This window comes from Brassica napus, chromosome C6, assembly GCF_020379485.1.
Source record: "Brassica napus cultivar Da-Ae chromosome C6, Da-Ae, whole genome shotgun sequence".
Lineage (NCBI taxonomy): Eukaryota > Viridiplantae > Streptophyta > Magnoliopsida > Brassicales > Brassicaceae > Brassica > Brassica napus.
Window position 1 is genome coordinate 10,749,977 of NC_063449.1, and position 19,138 is coordinate 10,769,114.

The following is a 19,138-nucleotide window of genomic DNA, read 5'->3' on the forward strand; positions in this document are numbered from 1 at the left end:
CATTAGCCTTTGCTCGGTACTTTATAAAATCATTTCAAAGATTTTAGTCACTCGGCTCCAACCTTTCTTGGCTGAGATTGTTTCTCCAACTCAGACTGCATTTGTAGAAGAGAGACTCATCACTGATAATATTTTGATTGCCCATGAAGTCATTCATGCCTTGAGACTAATAGATACATTTCCAGCGATTTCATGGCAATAAAATCAGATATGTCAAAGGCGTATGATATAGTTGAGTGGGGGTATCTGAGAGCTCTTCTTCTTGCTATGGGCTTTGATGTTATCTGGGTGGAAATAGTGATGTTTTGCGTCTCAACAGTGAAGTACTCAGCTCTCATAAATGATCAGCCTTTTGGGTATATTCATTCGGAAAGAGGGGTTCGGCAGGGAGATCCTCTATCACCCTTCCTCTTTGTATTATGTAGCCTTATTCATCTGATTGAGAAAGCAATTCAGAGTGGTGTGATTCATGGCATTCAGTTTTCACTTGAAGGGCCCATGATACACCACATGTTGTTCGCTGATGATAGTTTACTCATATGTAAAGCATCAGTTGATCAAGCTGCTGAATTAATGAAGATCCTTCAGATTTATGAAAAGGCTATGGGTCAACAAGTGAATGCGGATAAATCTGCGATTACGTTTGGAGCTAAAGTTGAGGTCTCTACAAAGAACCTCATCAAAGACATTACGGGTATAACCAAAGAAGGAGGCTCAGGATCATATTTGGGTCTGCCAGAATGTTTCAGTGCCTCAAAAACTGAAATGTTGGCATACATCTATGATAGATTGAAGGATCGCCTCTCTGTTGGTTTTCAAAATTGCTCTCACTGGGTGGAAAAGAGGTCTTAATAAAGGCAGTAGCAATGGCAATGCCGGTTTATGTGATGTCATGTTTCAAACTGACAAAGAAATCTTGTGAAAATCTCACAAAAGCTGTGGCAGATTTTTGGTGGAACTCCTTAGAACACCAAAGGAAGATTCATTGGTTAAGTTGGACAAAAATGTGTTTGGCTAAAGAACAAGGAGGGTTAGGTTTCAAATACATTCAGAGTTTTAGTCAAGCTCTACTTGCAAAGCAGGCTTGGAGAATTTAGAATCAACTGGAGTCCCTGTTTGCAAGAGTATTTAAAAGCAGATATTTCGTTGATTTTGTTTTCTTATCTGCGAAGAATGCCCCAAGACCTTCGTATGCCTGGAGAAGTATCCAATGGTCCAAAGAGCTTCTTAGTCAAGGGTTAAGAAAGGACTTAGGTGATGGAAGGTCAGTGTATGTCTGGACTGATGCCTGGATTGAAGGAAATGAACGAAGAAGACCTTTGATGAAGAACATTTTCGTAGACATAATGCTCAAAGTAAGTGACCTCATTGACTTCCAAAACAAATGTTGGGACTTGGAAAAACTGGAGGAACTTTTTTATGATGAGGATATCAGAAGCATCTTGGCTACAAAAATAGCTTTCAATGAAGGAGATTATTGGGTCTGGCTTCACAACAGGAATGGAAATTACTCGGTTAAATCCAGGTATTGGTTCATTAACAGCTATCTTAGAAGATTGGATAATATGGAAGCTGAAGCTAGACCATCGCTGAATGATCTTAAAGTAGAGGCTTGGAAGATCGCTACAGCTCCAAAAATTAAGAATTTTCTGGCGAGCTATGAGTAATGCAATCCCTGCTGGAGATTTGCTAGTCAAAAGAGGAATCAAAATAGATCTGGTGTGTCAAGCTTGTGGATTTCAGGGTGAATCTATCAACCATATTGTGTTTGGTTGCTTTATAGCTAGACAAGTATGGGCTCTTGCAAATGTGCCACACCCGGAAAATGGATTTGATTTGATTTCTCATTATGCAATATTCCACTTACTGCTACTGATGATGAAGAATGAGTCCATTTCAGAAGAGGTGAGAAACTGTATCCCTTGGATAGTTTGGTATTTATGGAAATACAGAAATGAAATCATTTTTGAAGGAAAGCAAGTCTCAGCGATTGATCTTGTGGTGAAAATTAAGGAAGAGGCTGAATTCTGGTTGATGGCCCAAAAAATGAGAAATTACGAGAAAAGGAGGATCTAGAGGCAAAGACAGTTGTGATGAAGTCTTGTTCTGCTCCCCCGACTGGCTGGTTAAAGTGTAACATTGGTGTCTTCCGGAACAAATTGCAAAACAATTGTGGCTCTGCTTGGGTCTTGAGGAATGAGAAAGGAAAGGTATAATTACACAGCCGCACGGCTTTTGTTAATACCAGAACTGCTGTTGAAGCTACCTATCAAAGTCTATTGTGGACTGTAGATAGTTTGCAGGCTCATCATCTCAACAAAGTTATCATAACTTTAGATGATGATACTTTCTCAAAGGTTATCTTGAGACCAAAAGCTTGGCCAAATTTCAGATGTCAACACATCGAGTTGATGGGAAGATTAAGGAGATTGGAACGGTGGAAGATTATCAAAGAAGATAGATTAACTAATAGAGGGGCTTTCCTCATTGCTCAAAGTGTTATCAAATATGGTTTTGGTCAATCTTATGTTGCTGCAGGAGCTCCTCGATGGCTGATGGATCTCTTTGTTAATGAGGAAACTGTCTCTTCTTTGTAGTTTGGATTGTCTGTGACTGTTTGTGGGTTTTGGCTAGATCATTGGCTGGTTAGGTTGATCTGGATTATGAATTTTTTGGGTGATGTATGGGTTTACAGAGTGGTTGGGTTAGAATCTCCTTTACTCTTGTTTGCTACTGGTTGTAAGATACAATATGCTGTTGCTTTAAGCTTAATATTAACTTACCAGATGAAAACGAAAAAAAGAGAAGAAACCAGGTATATAGCTAAAGTGTGTTTTAAACAAGAAATATTGTTTGATTGATTCATAAAGAGAAAACATGAAAACAAGTTCATGTACATGAGCAAACCCTCTCTCGTTACAATTTATTGAGAACAAAAAATACGTAAAATCTGCTGCACATAAATTAATTTAGAATCTGAAGCAAGAATATATTAGACACTGTCCTACACCGAATGTTGGAAGAGATCCTTAGTAATATATAAGATAGATGGTCACTCCACTTACACCAATTGGTTTTAGATTGGAAGTATATCTAGCTTAACATGGTATCAGAGCTCGATCCATGCAGTACAACCCGATCCACATCAATCTAGTCCAAAATTGGCTCATCGATCCTTGTCCGAGCATTCCGAGATTGACGCTCAAAGAACCATCTTCTCGATGGGGTGTATTAGACACTTTGTGGCCAACATCGGATGTTGGAAGAGATCATTTGTAATATATAAGATAGATGTCCACTCCACTTATCACTAATTAGTTTTAGGTTGGAAGTCATCTATCTTAACATACCATGAGTTTGATGTGTGGTCTAGTTGCGTTTTTATGTCAAAATGTCGTGATATATAGGCCATATACCAGTGTTTCAAAAAAAAAAATAGGCCATATACCTTTTATCAAAACTGTATATACTAATTAACAAACCCATTAAAATAGTATTGCATCATTCAGACAATGAAAATAGTATTTTACATAAAATGTCACATGTCACATGCAAGGTCATTGGCCCCAAAACTAATATGTATATGTGTATATAATGTCTCTATATATTAGTTTCTCAATGTGCCTCTCTAAACATAATCTCTCTCTCTCTCTCTCTCTCTCTCTTCTCCTTCTTCTCTCACTAACCAAATGGATCCTAGCATAGCTGCGACCTCCGTGTTCCGATGGTCTCGGGGTCGCCGGAAGATTCATATCCGCCGTCGAAAGTCTCAGGTAGTGCGTCTTGGCGGGAATAACAACGTGGTACCACGTGGCGGATTCTCGTTGAAGAAGATGGTGAGGAAGATGAAGCTGAGATGGTTGAGACTACACTACGTGAGACTGGTGAAGAAGATCAACGGGTTTTATCGTAATTTGGTGAAAGAGTTCTTAGACGCAGGAGCTGAGATTGAAGCGATTCAGAAGCGAATGGCAGTTGAAGCAGCTTCGTTTGCGGTTCCGGGTTTCGGTCTATCTTTCGCCTCTATGTCAGTTCATGACCGAGCAAGGCATTTACTTGTATAGTAATAATATTAAAATGATCATATTCATAAGCTTTTTATTACCTTTATTGTTGTTGTAATTGTTTCTTATAAACTATAATATTATTTTCACAGTGATTTCGTATTTCGTGGAATCATGAGACCGCTGGGATGTGACATTGGTATTAGTAGCATATATGGTTTTAAAACTATATAGTTAATATCCAAACGCAAAAACTATACCATACGTAGGTGAACAAAGATAATAATGAGGTGAGAGATAATAAAACATTGCATGCTGTTTCAATCACAAAAGATATTTTCTACTTTCTAGTATTAATATTTTGATAAAACAATAGAATGAAAAAGATTACAAGTTAGAAACATATGCATATATGCCTATATAATCTTAAAAATGTGAGTGCGTAGTAACGTGATTAGGAGATACTCCTATCTTGTTAATGGATTGAGTTAAGATGAATGCCTTGCTGGAAATGCAGTTAGGCATTGAGCTGAATAAAATACTAGTACTAACTATCATTATTATTCAGATCTTTATCGATACTGTACACTCATTACATGACAAACTCGCTGATTCCCGATATAATTTAGAAATATTTAATCAGATTTTTGACGATTGCTTTACAGGAATCTCTATGCTTAAGCAACCAACTTGGATGATTAGTTATTAGTTTTCCAATTATATATATCGTCACCACCGACTAAATTACCAGGTTTCCAAAAGTTTTTCTTTTTCTTTCCCTGATATTTTATTAATGGAACGAGGCCCAACTGAACCAAGCTCAACACAACATAGAACACAACAAGAAACAAAAGCTCAACCTCAATGAGTAGAGACACCACCCTAAACACAACAAATGAGACCTTCGACTGGGTGAAAGACATCTGGTCTAGCCACTGCTCCCCGAAGATGAAAGTGTTCACCTGGTCCATCATCCAAAGAGCTCTGCCTCTCGGAGAGAACTTGCAAAGTAGAGGTATTCAAACACAAGCGATGTGCATAAGATGCAAAGAAAAAGAAACAGCAAAGCACATCTTTTTTGAATGCCCTTTCGCTAAGGAAGTATGGAAAAGAATACCTTGGTGGATAAAATGGAGACCTAAGATTAGAAGCGAATTTGGTCTTTGATTAGAAGTGTTGGCTTCCTCCGTAGCCAGCGAAGCGACACGACGGATCACCATCGAGGCCAGTGAAACCCGAGACGAATTGTTCAAACGGAACAACCACCACTAAGCTCGAGCTGATTGGTCAACAAACTAGCGGATATGCGAAATCGACGAAGAAAATTAACCGCCTACAATTAATCCTTAACCTCCGATTTACTTGCTTAGGCCAAACATACATCTTTAATGATCCATCTAAACCCGAAGATGCGACAACCTGACAAGAATGGGAGAAGAAACCACAGAGAATCAGATTAAGAGGCTGGAGAACAGCTGAAGCCCATAAACACAGATTGAAGAGGAGCGGGAGAACCTCAGAAAAGAGCCGGCGAAAGCGATGCTAAAAAGCCACAACTTCCTAGAAACAAAGTACGGTAAAACTGATGCTGAACGAGCCACCGTTACGCGGAAACAGAGCAGGCCCACCAACGATGGATAATGTGCGACGCCGGAGGCAAAAACCGGTCGGAAAGCACTCTTATCTCTATTCCTTGTGAAAATAAAGTGAATATGGGACTCTCTCTCTCTCCCGTCTTTTAGAGATAGAAAGTTCTCTATGTCTTCCTTGTTAACCAATAAAAAAATATGGGTATTTATTTTCATTTTAATAAGTAAGATTTTGTTTTGTATAAATTATATTATTTAAGTTTTGACATATATTATATAATTGTTAAATATATCATTTAAACATAATAATTCTATTTATTACATTGAGTAATTATATTTTTTTTTAACATTCAATTACATCACCATATTTTTATCATATAAATTTATTGTATTTGATTTTGAGTGAAAATTAATTTTTATGAAACTAAGCTACCAATAATATAAAAATGGAATAATTTATATTTATGTATATATTATATAAATTATTATTTTATGTATTTTTCAATTTTTAGTTATTACTAATAAATAATGAAAATATAAATATATATTTTTAAAACGATATTGTATTCTAAATTGAATAAATGGATACCTAAATCAGTTTAGGTGGTTTTTACAAGTTATTTTACGTTTATATAAATTAATTATTGTTTTATATTTAACATTATATCACGTTTTATCATGTTTATTAATTAATGAAACACCTTCCATATTCGAAATCAATTTTATATAAATGCATGTTGAGTTTTATATAATTCTATTTGACTAAAACTAATGACACACATAACTAAATAAAAATATCAGACATATTCATCTTGTGAAATATGAAAATTAATTTTGAATATCAATCTAAAAATATATATATATATATATATATATATATATATATATATATTTACAATTTTTATAGGTTTGAAATTTTAACCATTGGTATTTATTTTGCTTTTATAATTATTTTAGTTAAGTATATTGTAAACTTTGACAAAATTATATTGTAAATGAAATGATTTTTTTAGTTTTTCTGTACGTTTACTTAAATTATTTTAAAACTAATTTAAATTTTTCATATTAAATTTAACCATTGGTATTACTTGGTGTGATATTGTATAAGTATGGTTGTTTAATACATATACATATATATTATCATATTTCCATTATTTTACTATATCATCAAAATATATTTTATAATAGCTTATAATAATTCATATATATTTATTTATTAATCAGTGAAAATTATTTTTAAGAAAAATTGAAACAAAGGTCATGTATTTTTATAATTTAAAACTTGCCAATTACGAAGATCTTAAATATATGGATTTCGAATTGTGGTGTATTAATTAAATTTAAGATTTATCATGAATTTGTTATGAATTTATTTTAGGTAATTGTATATAAATTAAGAAAAACAGTTAATGTTTAAAGATAAGATTAGTTATTACTTCGTAGGGGAAAAGAATTTGATTAACTTATTATTATTCAAGATAGCATTTAAACAAAAATCACAAGAAGTATTATAAGATGTTATCATAACTTTTATTTATCTTTACCAGAACAACAATAAGTAAATATCAATCTGAAGGAAACCAAACAAAATATGATGCCTTCTTTATGTTCAAAAAGTCTATTAATAAAGTGTTGTTCTGATGCAGAGAAAAACCAATGAGGATACAATATATTTTACTCTGTATAATTAAGTACTCCTCTAACATACATCATGGCTTCGTGAAAGAACTCTGATGCAAAGAAAATCTACCAATGAGGATACAATATTATTCTCATGTATCGTGTCCCTAGCGATGTACATCATATATTTATAGAGCTGTAATTACCTAGTAGCTCGGTAAATAGGACGACGCCATAAGACATAAGCCCCAAGAATCCCAAAAATGAAATAAATGATTGACATAAGCCATGTAGTGGGACCTGGTTGCATAAAAATCAGATCAGTGGAGATAACAAAATCTGACAATTCCGTAAAAACAGTAACCTGGTCCTTTGATCCAAGCTACAGTTGCTGCCACTATATTCCACAAGAGGGATGCTATCAACGTCCGTGCATAGTTAATTGTTTATTCAGGTAATATTTGACTGGACTCTTCGCAGATCCAACATTTGACCGGACTCATATCATACATGTCTACAACAAACTAAAATTAATTTCAAAATTACGCAATACAAATGTTTATGCTATATTTTTTTACTCTGCCTTTTTGGAAAAAAATTCATATGAACGTATTACACACACTACCATTAATACCTGTAAATTCTGGAAGTCCTTCAACAAAAACTTTAATGCTCTCCAAATCTCTCCAAAATCACAGTAATAGTGTCAATCTCTTTCCGACGTGCATGGTTTTAAACTCCACTGCCACAATCCATATCAATCCAAAAACTTGTCTATGCTGAACTTTTAAGTATTAATCCAAGGCTATGAATAATAAAATTTTCGAATCGGTACAGAAAAAAGGAGGTAGATACGAAAGAACTGATCGAGATCAAAATTGAAATATAGGAGAGATGAAAAGATCTGTTGTTTTGTCTCTTTGTTAATGGAAAAGATAGAGAAAAACAAAAGAAAAAAACAGAGCATAAAGTTGTAGATTAAAAATTATATAAGAAAACAAACAGTTTGAGATCGTGATCAGTTACTTTGGAACGTGGATGAAATATTCTGTAAAATTTGCTAAAAATTTGGGATCGAAATATTTTTTGTTATTTGAATAATTGTTTTCTTGTTTTTTAAAAATATTTTCCATGCGTAAAAATCTTATTGATCAAGTGACTTGTGCTTTAGTATATAGAGAATATCTTTTATATACTAAATCACAAGTCACTTGAGCAATCATATTCTGACACATGTCATTATTTTAAAAAAAATTAACAAAATTTTTAAAACAAAAAGTTATATCCCGTTCCTTTTATTAATAAATTGAAGGGAACTGCAAAAATTAGTTTCCTATTTTTTCTGTAACTTCCAATCTACCACTATCAAACCACACGTTTGAAAATTCAGTAACTTCTAATATCTCTATCGTCTCTGTATCTTCTATATAACATTCAATCAACTGTTTTTTTCTTCTATATTTTTTCTCACGTTTTCTTTTCAATAGTTTCATCTTCTCTTTTTGTTTTATTTGAGTTTTCACCGTGGAAAAGATCTTTATTATTCACTAAGGGGGTGTCTTCGCTGCGCGCGGAATATTGTTTTATTATTGATAAGAACATGATTTTTTGGATAATGTAATTATTTTGTCGTTTTTATTTGTTACGAGCATTATTTGGTGTTTTTAATGTGTTATGTAGTAGTAGGTGATAGGTTAATATATTTTGTGTTTGTTTTTTTGAATAATGTGTTATTGTGTGTACAAAACTTGTTAATAGTGAAATGAACCTCTAACGTAAAAGAATATTGAATTTCAATAACTTTGCATCTACGCATTTGTTGATTAATTCTAAGATTAACGGTTTCAACGTCAAAATTGTATTATATTTCTTCATATTTTTGAAAATTAAAACTTTTAAGATATTTTTTGTCCTCTTTCCATATTTTGACTTGAGCCGTCACCGTTTATGTAGGTCGTTACCTTTCTAGTGTGCGGTGCTTCTCACCATTACCGAAAAAAGATTCACTTCTTTCTCTTGTTTTTCTTTGGATTCTTCACCTGTGAGATTATATGGTATTTGTTGTAGATCAGATTTCTGAGTTTTCAGTTGTTCGGTTGATTCTCACGGTATTGTAGGCTGTTCCAGTCAATATTGATTGCTCATCTTTTTCTTTAGATTTCAGCTGATGTTAGGAATTGCATCTCTTTGGTTGGGTCAGAGTTTAGTCGTCTTTGATGTTTTATTCCTCGTCGTTGGCTTACCGTCAATAGTCTTTGCTCGTCTTGGTTTTCAAGATCTAGTTTTTGGTGTTCTGACTTCTATGCTCTCTTTCATAGCTCGAGGGCGGCTCCATAGTTTGCTGATTTCGTTTCGTCTCTCTTTCCCTCACTATTCTCGCATCTATTTGCAGCTTTCATCGCATCTCTGGTGGCTCTCCCTTTCACCATGTTTGCCACTCGAGGTTTAGATAATGTTTTCGTTCGTGTATGCTATGTGGGCTTGGAAGGTAATTTTTGGTCTCAAGTTTAGTTTCTGATTTTTTGGTGGTTGTCTTCTATTCTCCATTCCTCAAGTTGTTTCTTTTTTTCCATGTTTCTTTTGGTATAGGTGTGCGGAGTTAGTCTCTTGTAGCTTTGGTCTTTTCTATCCAGAGCTTTGTGTTTTTTCACTTGCATGGTCGTGTTTAGTTTATGAGATGTTTCTTACCTTTTAGCTACTAGTTGTGATTCTGGTGCTTTAAGCATATATCTTCCTACTTCTTAGTGGTTTTGGCCTTCGATTATTATTTTCCATCTGGCTCGTTTTCTTGGTTATTTGTGTTGGTGCTCTAATTTCTTATTCTTAGTTTGATTATTAATAAATATATAATTTGTAAATAAAATAAGAAAAAATAGTAAAAAAAACAATAAAATGGTGAAAGTTTATGTATTTTTAGTTATTAATAAATTTAAAGTTTAAAATATATTTATATTATTTTATTTATTTCGGACTAATAAGTGCGAGAATGATTAGATAGTACACAATTAGAAATTTATGGAGTAAATTGTAATAATTTAAAAGAAGAAGGATTTAAAATACAAAAAAAAACATGAAAACACATGTCAACAAACTCCCCTTCCACATGTCATAAAAAGAGAAAAAGCCAACTTTATATATATATATATATATATTCTTCTTCTTTGTTTCCCTGGAAACAATATTTGTAATTCTTTCTTCATAATTCAAGTGTAAGATTTTATACATCTATTTTGTAGTTTGATTTTTAACAAAATGATGAAAAACAGAGTTGTTTGACAGAGTACTGCACGGACATGAAATTATTCTCAAGGTAAAAAGCTATTCTTTCTTTTTTTGTAAACCGAAAAAGCCATTCTTGTGGGAAAAGATAAACACATTTACATTTAATATTATGATATCCCAAAGTCTATTTAAATAGATGAAACTTAGTTTTGTATGCATTTTTATAGCAAAAAAGATACTCCCTCTGTTTCTGAAAGTAAGATTTTCTAGAGTATGCACGCTTATTAAGAATTTAATAAATGTTTATAATTTAATTTATTTTTTACTTTATTATACACTTTCCAATAAATTCCCACCAATGAAATTTAATCAATTCAAATATTCTCAATTAATGTTTCTCAAAAGTATAAAAAAGTACCTTAACAATATAGAAAATCTATTTTTGTGGAACAAGAAAAAAACCTAAAACATCTTACTTTCGGGAACGGAGGTAGTAGAAGTCAAGCTTTCGTATATTATTTTTACATATGTGAACCTCTCTAGAGAGAGCAAATTTCAATTCGTTTACCTGCACACACATTAGCTCTATCAAAAAAATACTATTCTACCAATAAAAATTCTGCAGATCCATAAATCAAATATAAAGCGTGTGTGCAGGTAAGCATTCATTTAAGAAATTTCTATCACAGTTTACATAGGTTTAGAAAATATGTAACTAAATAATAGTAATTGATTTTTATATGTTTATAGCCATTACAATTTATGATCAGATAATTTGATGACCCGTGCGGTAGCGGGGGGGTTATACTAGTAGATTTACAAAGTTAAAGTTTCCCTACATCACACAAACTTTCTGGGAGCAGATACATCAATTTAAAATAAATACATTAAATAGTTATCTCTTATTTTGTGTTTTCTGATAAATAAATAATGTTAGGTGAATTTTTTTCTGTTTAGATATATATCTTGTGTAAAATAGTAAAAAGAAAAAGAATCTCCAAGCTTAAACAGCAAAGCGTGTACTCGTAAAGTAAATTAATATTTAGACAGTTACAGTTTCAATAGATGATATATTCTTGTTGATATATATTAATATCTTGTAATGAAAGTGTTTTGAAAAGACTATTTGATAAAATGTAGTTATGTCCGAGCATGATTAACCTCGGTCTTTTAACCGGAGTTTTTAACTCATGATTTGACATTTTTTGTTTTTTTTTTTTGTTTTTCTTTTACACGTTTCGGCCAAGAGACGGTGTTTATATTTTTTATTTAAGAGACGATTCTTAGTTTTTTTTAAAAAAAAATCTAAAAAAAACTAAGAATCGTCTCTTAATCGAAGCTAAAAACCTCAGTTAAGAGACCGAGGTTAATCAAGGTATCATGGATCTTATAAAATCTGCTAGATTAATAATAGATCAACATATGAGTAGTAAGCAACGGGCCTTAACCATATCAGTAGACATGATTAGTCTCTGATCATAAACCCATTAAAGGCCCAGAAATATTTCACCTGATTGTAAGAGATATTCGAGCGTTGATTTGATTCAACGTATTACTTGACGGTAAGATTTACCGGTCGTTTCCCAAGAAAGTAACAATATAATAAAGTTAGATTTTATTTCAACAATACTTTACTTTAAAGTAAAAAATAAACATAAAATAGAATGTCATTAGAAAATTTTTATTCTAAATTTTATTTTATTGAAAATAGACCGAGATCTAATTCCGACTGCTCCATTATTTACGAATTACGAATAGTGGAATTTTGACAGAATGTTTAATTAAAGGCCAGTTGTAATTCTCTTTGTTCTTCGTCTTCAACACAAAGAAGAGAGTATCTCATAGATAGTGCAATAGATATTTTTTCAATTCTTTGATTTAGCATGGATTAGAAAATTCCAGAAATAAACTTTCTTGAATTTAGCATGGACTTTGCATTTTGACAACGTCCAACAACTTCGAAGCTTCATCACATGGAGTATTGTATATGCTGATTGAGATTGCTGCTGGCTGTTGCATAACATTGGTGGTTCAAGGGTTTAAGAATGTATTGGTTGTACTCAAATGAATAAATAAACATAAAATTATGAGATTAAGTATACTCACGTTTCGCATGTACGTTACCTATTACGTCGTTGCGTAAAGGAGAAGGTTAAAGTTCAACGTGTCTTGGGTCATGGGTGGTGGTTCAAGTTTGCACGCTGACTCTAATCACTTTTGCTTCTAACTATTTCATTTTAGTATGAGAAAAATCCCTCCTTTACACATTTTCACGAAATGATACACTTCTTTTTACATTTAACCAAAACTATATTTGAAGAAGAGAGATCCGATACTCGTCGGCTTCTTATTTACACGTGTACATATGACCCCATGAATGGAATATCACATGTGTGCAATAAGAATACGACTTTTGTGTTTCTTAATTGATGTATTTACAAAAGTTTTGTTTTGTTTTCGACCGAAAGTCAAATACAAAAAACCAGGTGTTGATATTGTTGAGTTGCAACCGTAAGAACAGTATATTGTCCGTATATCTATTAGACGGCGATGCGTTTAATCACAAAATTCAGGCACGGCCGTTGATTTATGTAGTAGGTAAACGATTCCCAATTTCCCACAAGTCACGGAGTCCGAGTGTAGCGACTGTGTTCCGAAGATCGATGTTATGATGATCTGAGGACTGACTGGCCGGACTGTGAGAACGTACTGAATGAATTGGATGATGCTAGAAAGAGTTGATCAGAGTTCGAAAGACTTTCCGTGGGTGGATGGGAGAACTTGGATCGGCGCCTGATTAGTAGCGACTAGAGCGGAACCATGTACCCGATTAAATCTAGGAACATATCTGTTTTTGAGCCAAACAAAGCTCCATCAGTCGGTCTTACGCTCGGGTTATTGGACAGGCCGTTCGGTTTGTGGAACTCAGGATGTTCGGACAACTGGATGAAAATCCAGGCAAAGCGGAATTTTCGGACAGCGATGGTCGGATCCGGACAAGTGTTGTTGGATTCAGACAAGACGGTTGAACTGGTCAGCTAGACAGCGATTGTCGGAAATCAGACAAGGCGGTTAAGACTGTCGGCTAAGCTGAGATGAGCTGATTTAGGAGTATCAGTCTGATTTGGACAAGGTGATTAGAGTTGTCGACTGGATCAGTCAGCTCTAGCTCGAGTTTCGTCTAAGTAAAACTGGCAGGAACAATTAAAGTCCGAAAAAAGAGAAAAACTCGCGCTGGAACGCTTTGGAGCGCGGGTGGCGGTTACGGATTAAGAGCCGCATGTAAAATAAGCGGGAATGGTTAACTTGGCAGTTTCTCGGGCCTAAACCGCCCAACTGCCCATTTTAATCGTCTCCTTTGTCTTATTCCGCCATTTCTGTACGGGAAACGGGAAGAAAGAACCAGAGAGAAACTCAGAGAGAAAAATCCGATTAAGAGAGAGCTTTCGATATTTGGCAGGATTGATCAAGTCCGAGTCAAGAACGATCGTCTGTGAGGTGAATCCGACTGTCTGAACGTTTGAAGATCCGACGGAAACCGCTCAAGAGGTGTCAGAAGAGACCGAATCAAACAGAACAAACCGACTCTAAGACAAAGGTGAGTGCGTGACTGTGGCCTATCGTACTGAATCGTAGTCTGTAAATAGGAATGTTCTATGTACTGATTGCTTGTCTAATTCGAATTATCTGCTAAGTTCTGGCTTGGTCCGAACAGTCGGTTCCTTCCATCGACGCATCTGGATCAGATCATGCGCCTAGAGCCGTATTGGCCTGCTAGGGCTTGACTGAATCTGATGGCGCGCTGGCATGGAACGATTGGGTCGGCTAAGTAACTGACTGATGATAAGCATGTCCGTTTATTGACTGATTGACTCGATTGCTTTACTTGGCTGAGTGGGACGGAATGATCGCTCTCACTAAGCATACTAATTGCTTGTGCCTCCTTGTTTGGATGCAGATTAGGACTAGACCCGAAAGCGTAAAGACATAGCTTGAACGCGAGACAAAGGCAGGAAGGAAGGATGGTGGGTTTGGGTAGATATAGGATGAGATTAACATGTAATTGCCTATAGCGAACTGACTTGTTAACTCGAACCTCAGGTTATCTATTCAAATCGTATTATGCTTTACTTGACTGGCTCAAAAAGAACTAACACTCTGAAATAATTCTAAGTAAGGAAAAATATGAAAACGGCCAAAGTCTGATCGAGGAAGTCGAGCCAGACTCGTACTGATGTTACGAAAAAATGGGTCGGGTCCTTTCAAGTGGTATCAGAGCGGAGTCGAGTTCTAGGACAATCTAAGTATAGTGGGTTATTGGGGCAAACCATCCTTCCAAACCTGGCGTCTCGCTGTAAATTTTGTGTTCCGAGTCCTGATCCCAAGTTTGTTTTGACTAACTTGCCTGTGAACTTGTTGCAGATGGCAAAAAGTAACCGTAACACAAGAAAGACTGTGAATGAGACCGCTGAGGGGTATGCGAGAAACGTGGCCAGGAATGAAGCTGGTACGAAAGAGGCTCAGAATGCTGCTCAGAATGCAGCGAATTTGAACAATGCTGCAGCGGCTGGTGCTGCAGCGGCTGGTGATGCTGCTGGAGCTGCTGCTGCTCCAGTTGGATTGGAAGCCGTTTTGGCTTAATTTGTTGGCGCAAGTCTTGGCAAGATTGCATGCTGCGGCGGCACCTACAGTGGCTCCACCTGTTGCGGAGGAAGTGGAGAACGTGGTGCCTGTTGGAGAAGAGGCACACGTTGTTAGGAATCCATCTTACCTCAAGGTTATGGACCACATGCAGAAACTGGGAACAAAGTTTTTTTCGGGTGTTTCCAAACCAAAAGAAGCAGATCAATGGATTGACAGGATATGGCAAAACTTTAAGTCGATCTGTTGTCCTCTTGCTTACAAGAAGGACATTGTTGTCCACTACTTGGATGGTGATGCGCACCTCTGGTGGCGAGGAGTACCGGCTCGGATTGGTGCTGAGCATTGCACGTGGGCCAACTTTAAGACCGAATTCTGTGGGAAGTATTTTCCGCCGGAAGCATTTGACCAGCTCGAGGGAGCTTTTCTCAGACTGGAACATGGATCTATGACTGTAAAGGAGTATGAAGCGGAATTCAACAGCCTCAAGAAGTATGTTGGGTGTGAGGCTGAGTCGAAAATATCCTTGGTCCGCAAATTCAAGCGCGGACTCAGGGTTGATCTCCGAACTCGTTGTAAGATTCGCAACTATGATATTGTGGCCGAACTGGTGGAAAAGGCCGCAGAACAGGAAGCTGGAATCAGTGAGGAAGCCAAGGTGTTTGGCACAGTGGCGCATGTCCATCCTGGTAAGCATGCGGGAAAGAATCAAAAGCCGGTGAAGGCTGGCTCTTCCAGCAAGTCGAATGCAACAGGTCGCAGTGCGTGTTCGACTTGCGGGAAGATGCACTCTGGTGTCTGCCGTGCTGCTACGGGAGCTTGTCACTGTTGCAGAAGTATGGATCACAAGGTGCGTGATTGCCCTGAGGAAGATCTAAGGCCGAAGAGCCAGAACAAGGGTGCTGGGGAACGTGTGTGCTACAACTGCGGCGAAACAGGGCACTACAAAAATCAGTGTCCGAAGGACGCACAATCTGCTGGGAAGCGTCCGAGCGATGGGCCTCTGCCGGCGGCAAAGAGGCAGGCCATCATGCCGCGGGTGTACACAATCGGTGATGAGTCAATGGACCCAAGCACGTCTCGCCCGATCACTGGTGAGTCATCCTATCTCTCACCTTTACCTTAAGAATTTTTGTGTGAAATTGCTTTCTGTAGAGTAGGTCCTTAGTGTTCCAGGTGAATATGTAGGGACCTTAGTCATGGGTGGAGTGGCAACCCATGTTCTGTTTGATTCCGGTGCATCTCACTGCTTTATGGAACCCGAGATGATTGGAATTGGGGAATTCCAGAAAGAACCAGAAGAAGAAGTACGACTGGTTCGGGCGGCTGGTGGTCAGATCATGTACACTTCAGGGAAAATCCGAAACATCTCTGTGATGATCAGAGGAGTGAACATGCCAGCCGACATGGTCGTTTGCCCAGTGAAATCATACGATGTGATCCTTGGAATGGAGTGGCTGAGTAAATACAAGGCACATCTTGATTGTCATCGTGGCCGAGTTCAGTTTGAAATCGGCAATGGAAAGCTTGCCTATCAAGGGGTCAGACCGATCAATGGGAGTCTGATCATTTCAGCACTTCAAGCAAAAAGAATGCTGGAAAAAGGATGTGAGGCTTATCTAGCTGCAATCACAACTGTGGAAGTCGGACCTGATACTGAGTTGGAAGGGATTCCGATTGTAAAGGAGTATGATGAGGTGTTCGAATCCTTAACATGATTACCACCAGACCGTTCTGATCCTTTCACGATTGAACTTAAGCCGGGCACAAAGCCAATCTCAAAAGCTCCGTACCGGATGGCTCCGCTGAAATGGCAGAACTTAAGAAACAGTTAGATGAACTAATGGAGAAAGGGTTTGTGCGCCCAAGCAGTTCACCTTGGGGCGCACCGGTTCTGTTCGTGAAGAAGAAAGATGGTAGCTTCAGGCTATGCATTGACTACAGGGGGATTAACGGAGTCACAGTGAAGAACAAGTACCCTCTTCCAAGGATAGACGAGTTATTGGACCAACTCCGAGGTGCTACTTGTTTCTCCAAGATTGATTTAGCTTCGGGATACCATCAGATTCCGATTGCTGAAGAGGATGTCCGTAAGACAGCCTTCAGATCGAGATACGGACACTACGAGTTTGTGGTCATGCCCATCGGATTGACCAACGCCCCTGCAGCCTTTATGAAGATGATGAATAACGTTTTCAGAGATTACCTGGATGAATTCGTTATAGTCTTCATAGACGACATCTTGATCTACTCAAAGAATCAGGAAGAGCACAAGGACCATCTGAGAATGGTTTTGGATAAGCTGCGGGAACATAAGTTGTTCGCCAAGCTCAGCAAATGCAGCTTTTGGCAAAGAGAAATTGGTTTCTTGGGTCACGTGGTCTCAGACAAGGGAGTGTCTGTGGACCAAGAGAAGATCAAGGCCATTGCGGACTGGCCCAGACCAAGGAACGCAACGGAGATCAGGAGCTTTCTCGGACTGGCTGGATACTACCGACAGTTTGTTAATGGATTTGCCAGCATGGCTCAACCGTTGACAAAGTTGACCGGGAAAGATGTTCAGTTCGTGTGGACAGAAGGCTGTGATGTGAGTTTCAGCAAACCAAGATGATGTTGACGACTACTCCAGTATTGGCTCTTCCAATGGGCAACGAGCCATACGTGGTGTACACAGATGCATCCAAAGTTGGACTTAGGTGCGTATTGATGCAGCAAGGCAAAGTGATCGCGTATGCGTCTAGACAGCTAAGGAAACACGAAGGGAACTATCCAACATACGACTTAGAAATGGCTGCTGTCGTATTTTCGCTGAAGATATGGCGGTCTTATCTCTATGGTGCTAAGGTCCAAGTCTTCACGGACCATAAGAGCTTGAAGCATATCTTTACTCAACCAGAGCTTAACCTTAGACAGAGTCGTTGGATGGATCTGGTTGCGGATTACGACTTGGATATTGCCTACCATCCGGGAAAGGCAAATCTGGTCGCGGATGCCTTTAGCCGGAAGAGAGTAGCTTTGGCTTCAGAAAAAGACATGGAGGAACTAGTTCACATGGTTGGAACCTTACGATTAGCTGCCTTGACTGACGAATTGTAACCGTTGGGTCTTGGTGCAGCGGATCAGGCGGATTTGTTGTCCCTAGTTCGCCTTGCATAGGAAAAGGATGAAGATCTGATCAAAGCTTCAAAGAACCAGAAGACAGAGTATCAGACTTCAAACAACGGGACGATTCTGGTTAATGGCCGAGTGTGTGTTCCTAACGACAAAGGGTTGTGGGATGAGATCCTAAAGGAGGCACATCAGTCAAAGTTTTCGATACATCCAGGAACCAATAAGATGTACCGAGACTTGAAGAGATACTATCATTGGGTTGGAATGAAGCGTGATGTTGCAAAATGGGTAGTTGGGTGCCCAATCTGCCAAATGGTGAAGGCAAAAAATCAAGTCCCGAGTGGACTACTTCAGATTTTACCATCCCAGAATGGCCTTGGGATAAGATCACGATGGACTTCGTGACTGGCTTGCCAATGAGGAATGGAAAGGACGCTATCTGGGTGATAGTGGACATATTGACCAAGTCCGCACACTTCTTGGCTATCAACAAAACAGACAATGCAGCGGTGCTAGCCAAGTTATACGTGGAACAGATTGTCAGACTTCATGGTGTTCCGGTAAGCATAGTGTCAGGCCGAGACTCCAAGTTTTATTCGGCCTTCTGGATAGCTATGCAGAAGTCGATTGGGACCAAGGTCCATATGAGTACATCATATCATCCACAAACGGATGGACAATCAGAGAGGACAACCCGAACACTTGAAGACTTACTGCGATCTTGTGTTCTGGATTGGGGAGACAAATGGGATCAGTACTTGCATCTGGCAGAGTTTTCATACAACAACAGCTATCATGCAAGCATTGGAATGTCACCTTACGAGGCATTGTACGGACGTCCGTGTAGGACACCGCTATGCTGGACCCAAGTGGGGGAGCGCAACATATTTGGCCGAGATTTTGTGGAAGAGACAACTGAAAAAATTCGAGTCTTGAAACTGAAAATGAAAG

The 19,138-nt window shown here is 37.6% G+C and overlaps 1 protein-coding gene across 1 annotated transcript; it reads left to right on the forward strand.

Annotated features, from left to right (window-relative positions):
- Window positions 1-3,465: 3,465 nt before the first annotated feature.
- BNAC06G06900D lies at window positions 3,466-4,159 on the forward strand. Its single transcript, XM_013791751.3, has one exon. It carries the CDS (start codon window positions 3,690-3,692, stop codon window positions 4,062-4,064), a length of 375 nt encoding a protein of 124 aa, XP_013647205.1. The 5' UTR covers window positions 3,466-3,689; the 3' UTR covers window positions 4,065-4,159.
- Window positions 4,160-19,138: the final 14,979 nt, after the last annotated feature.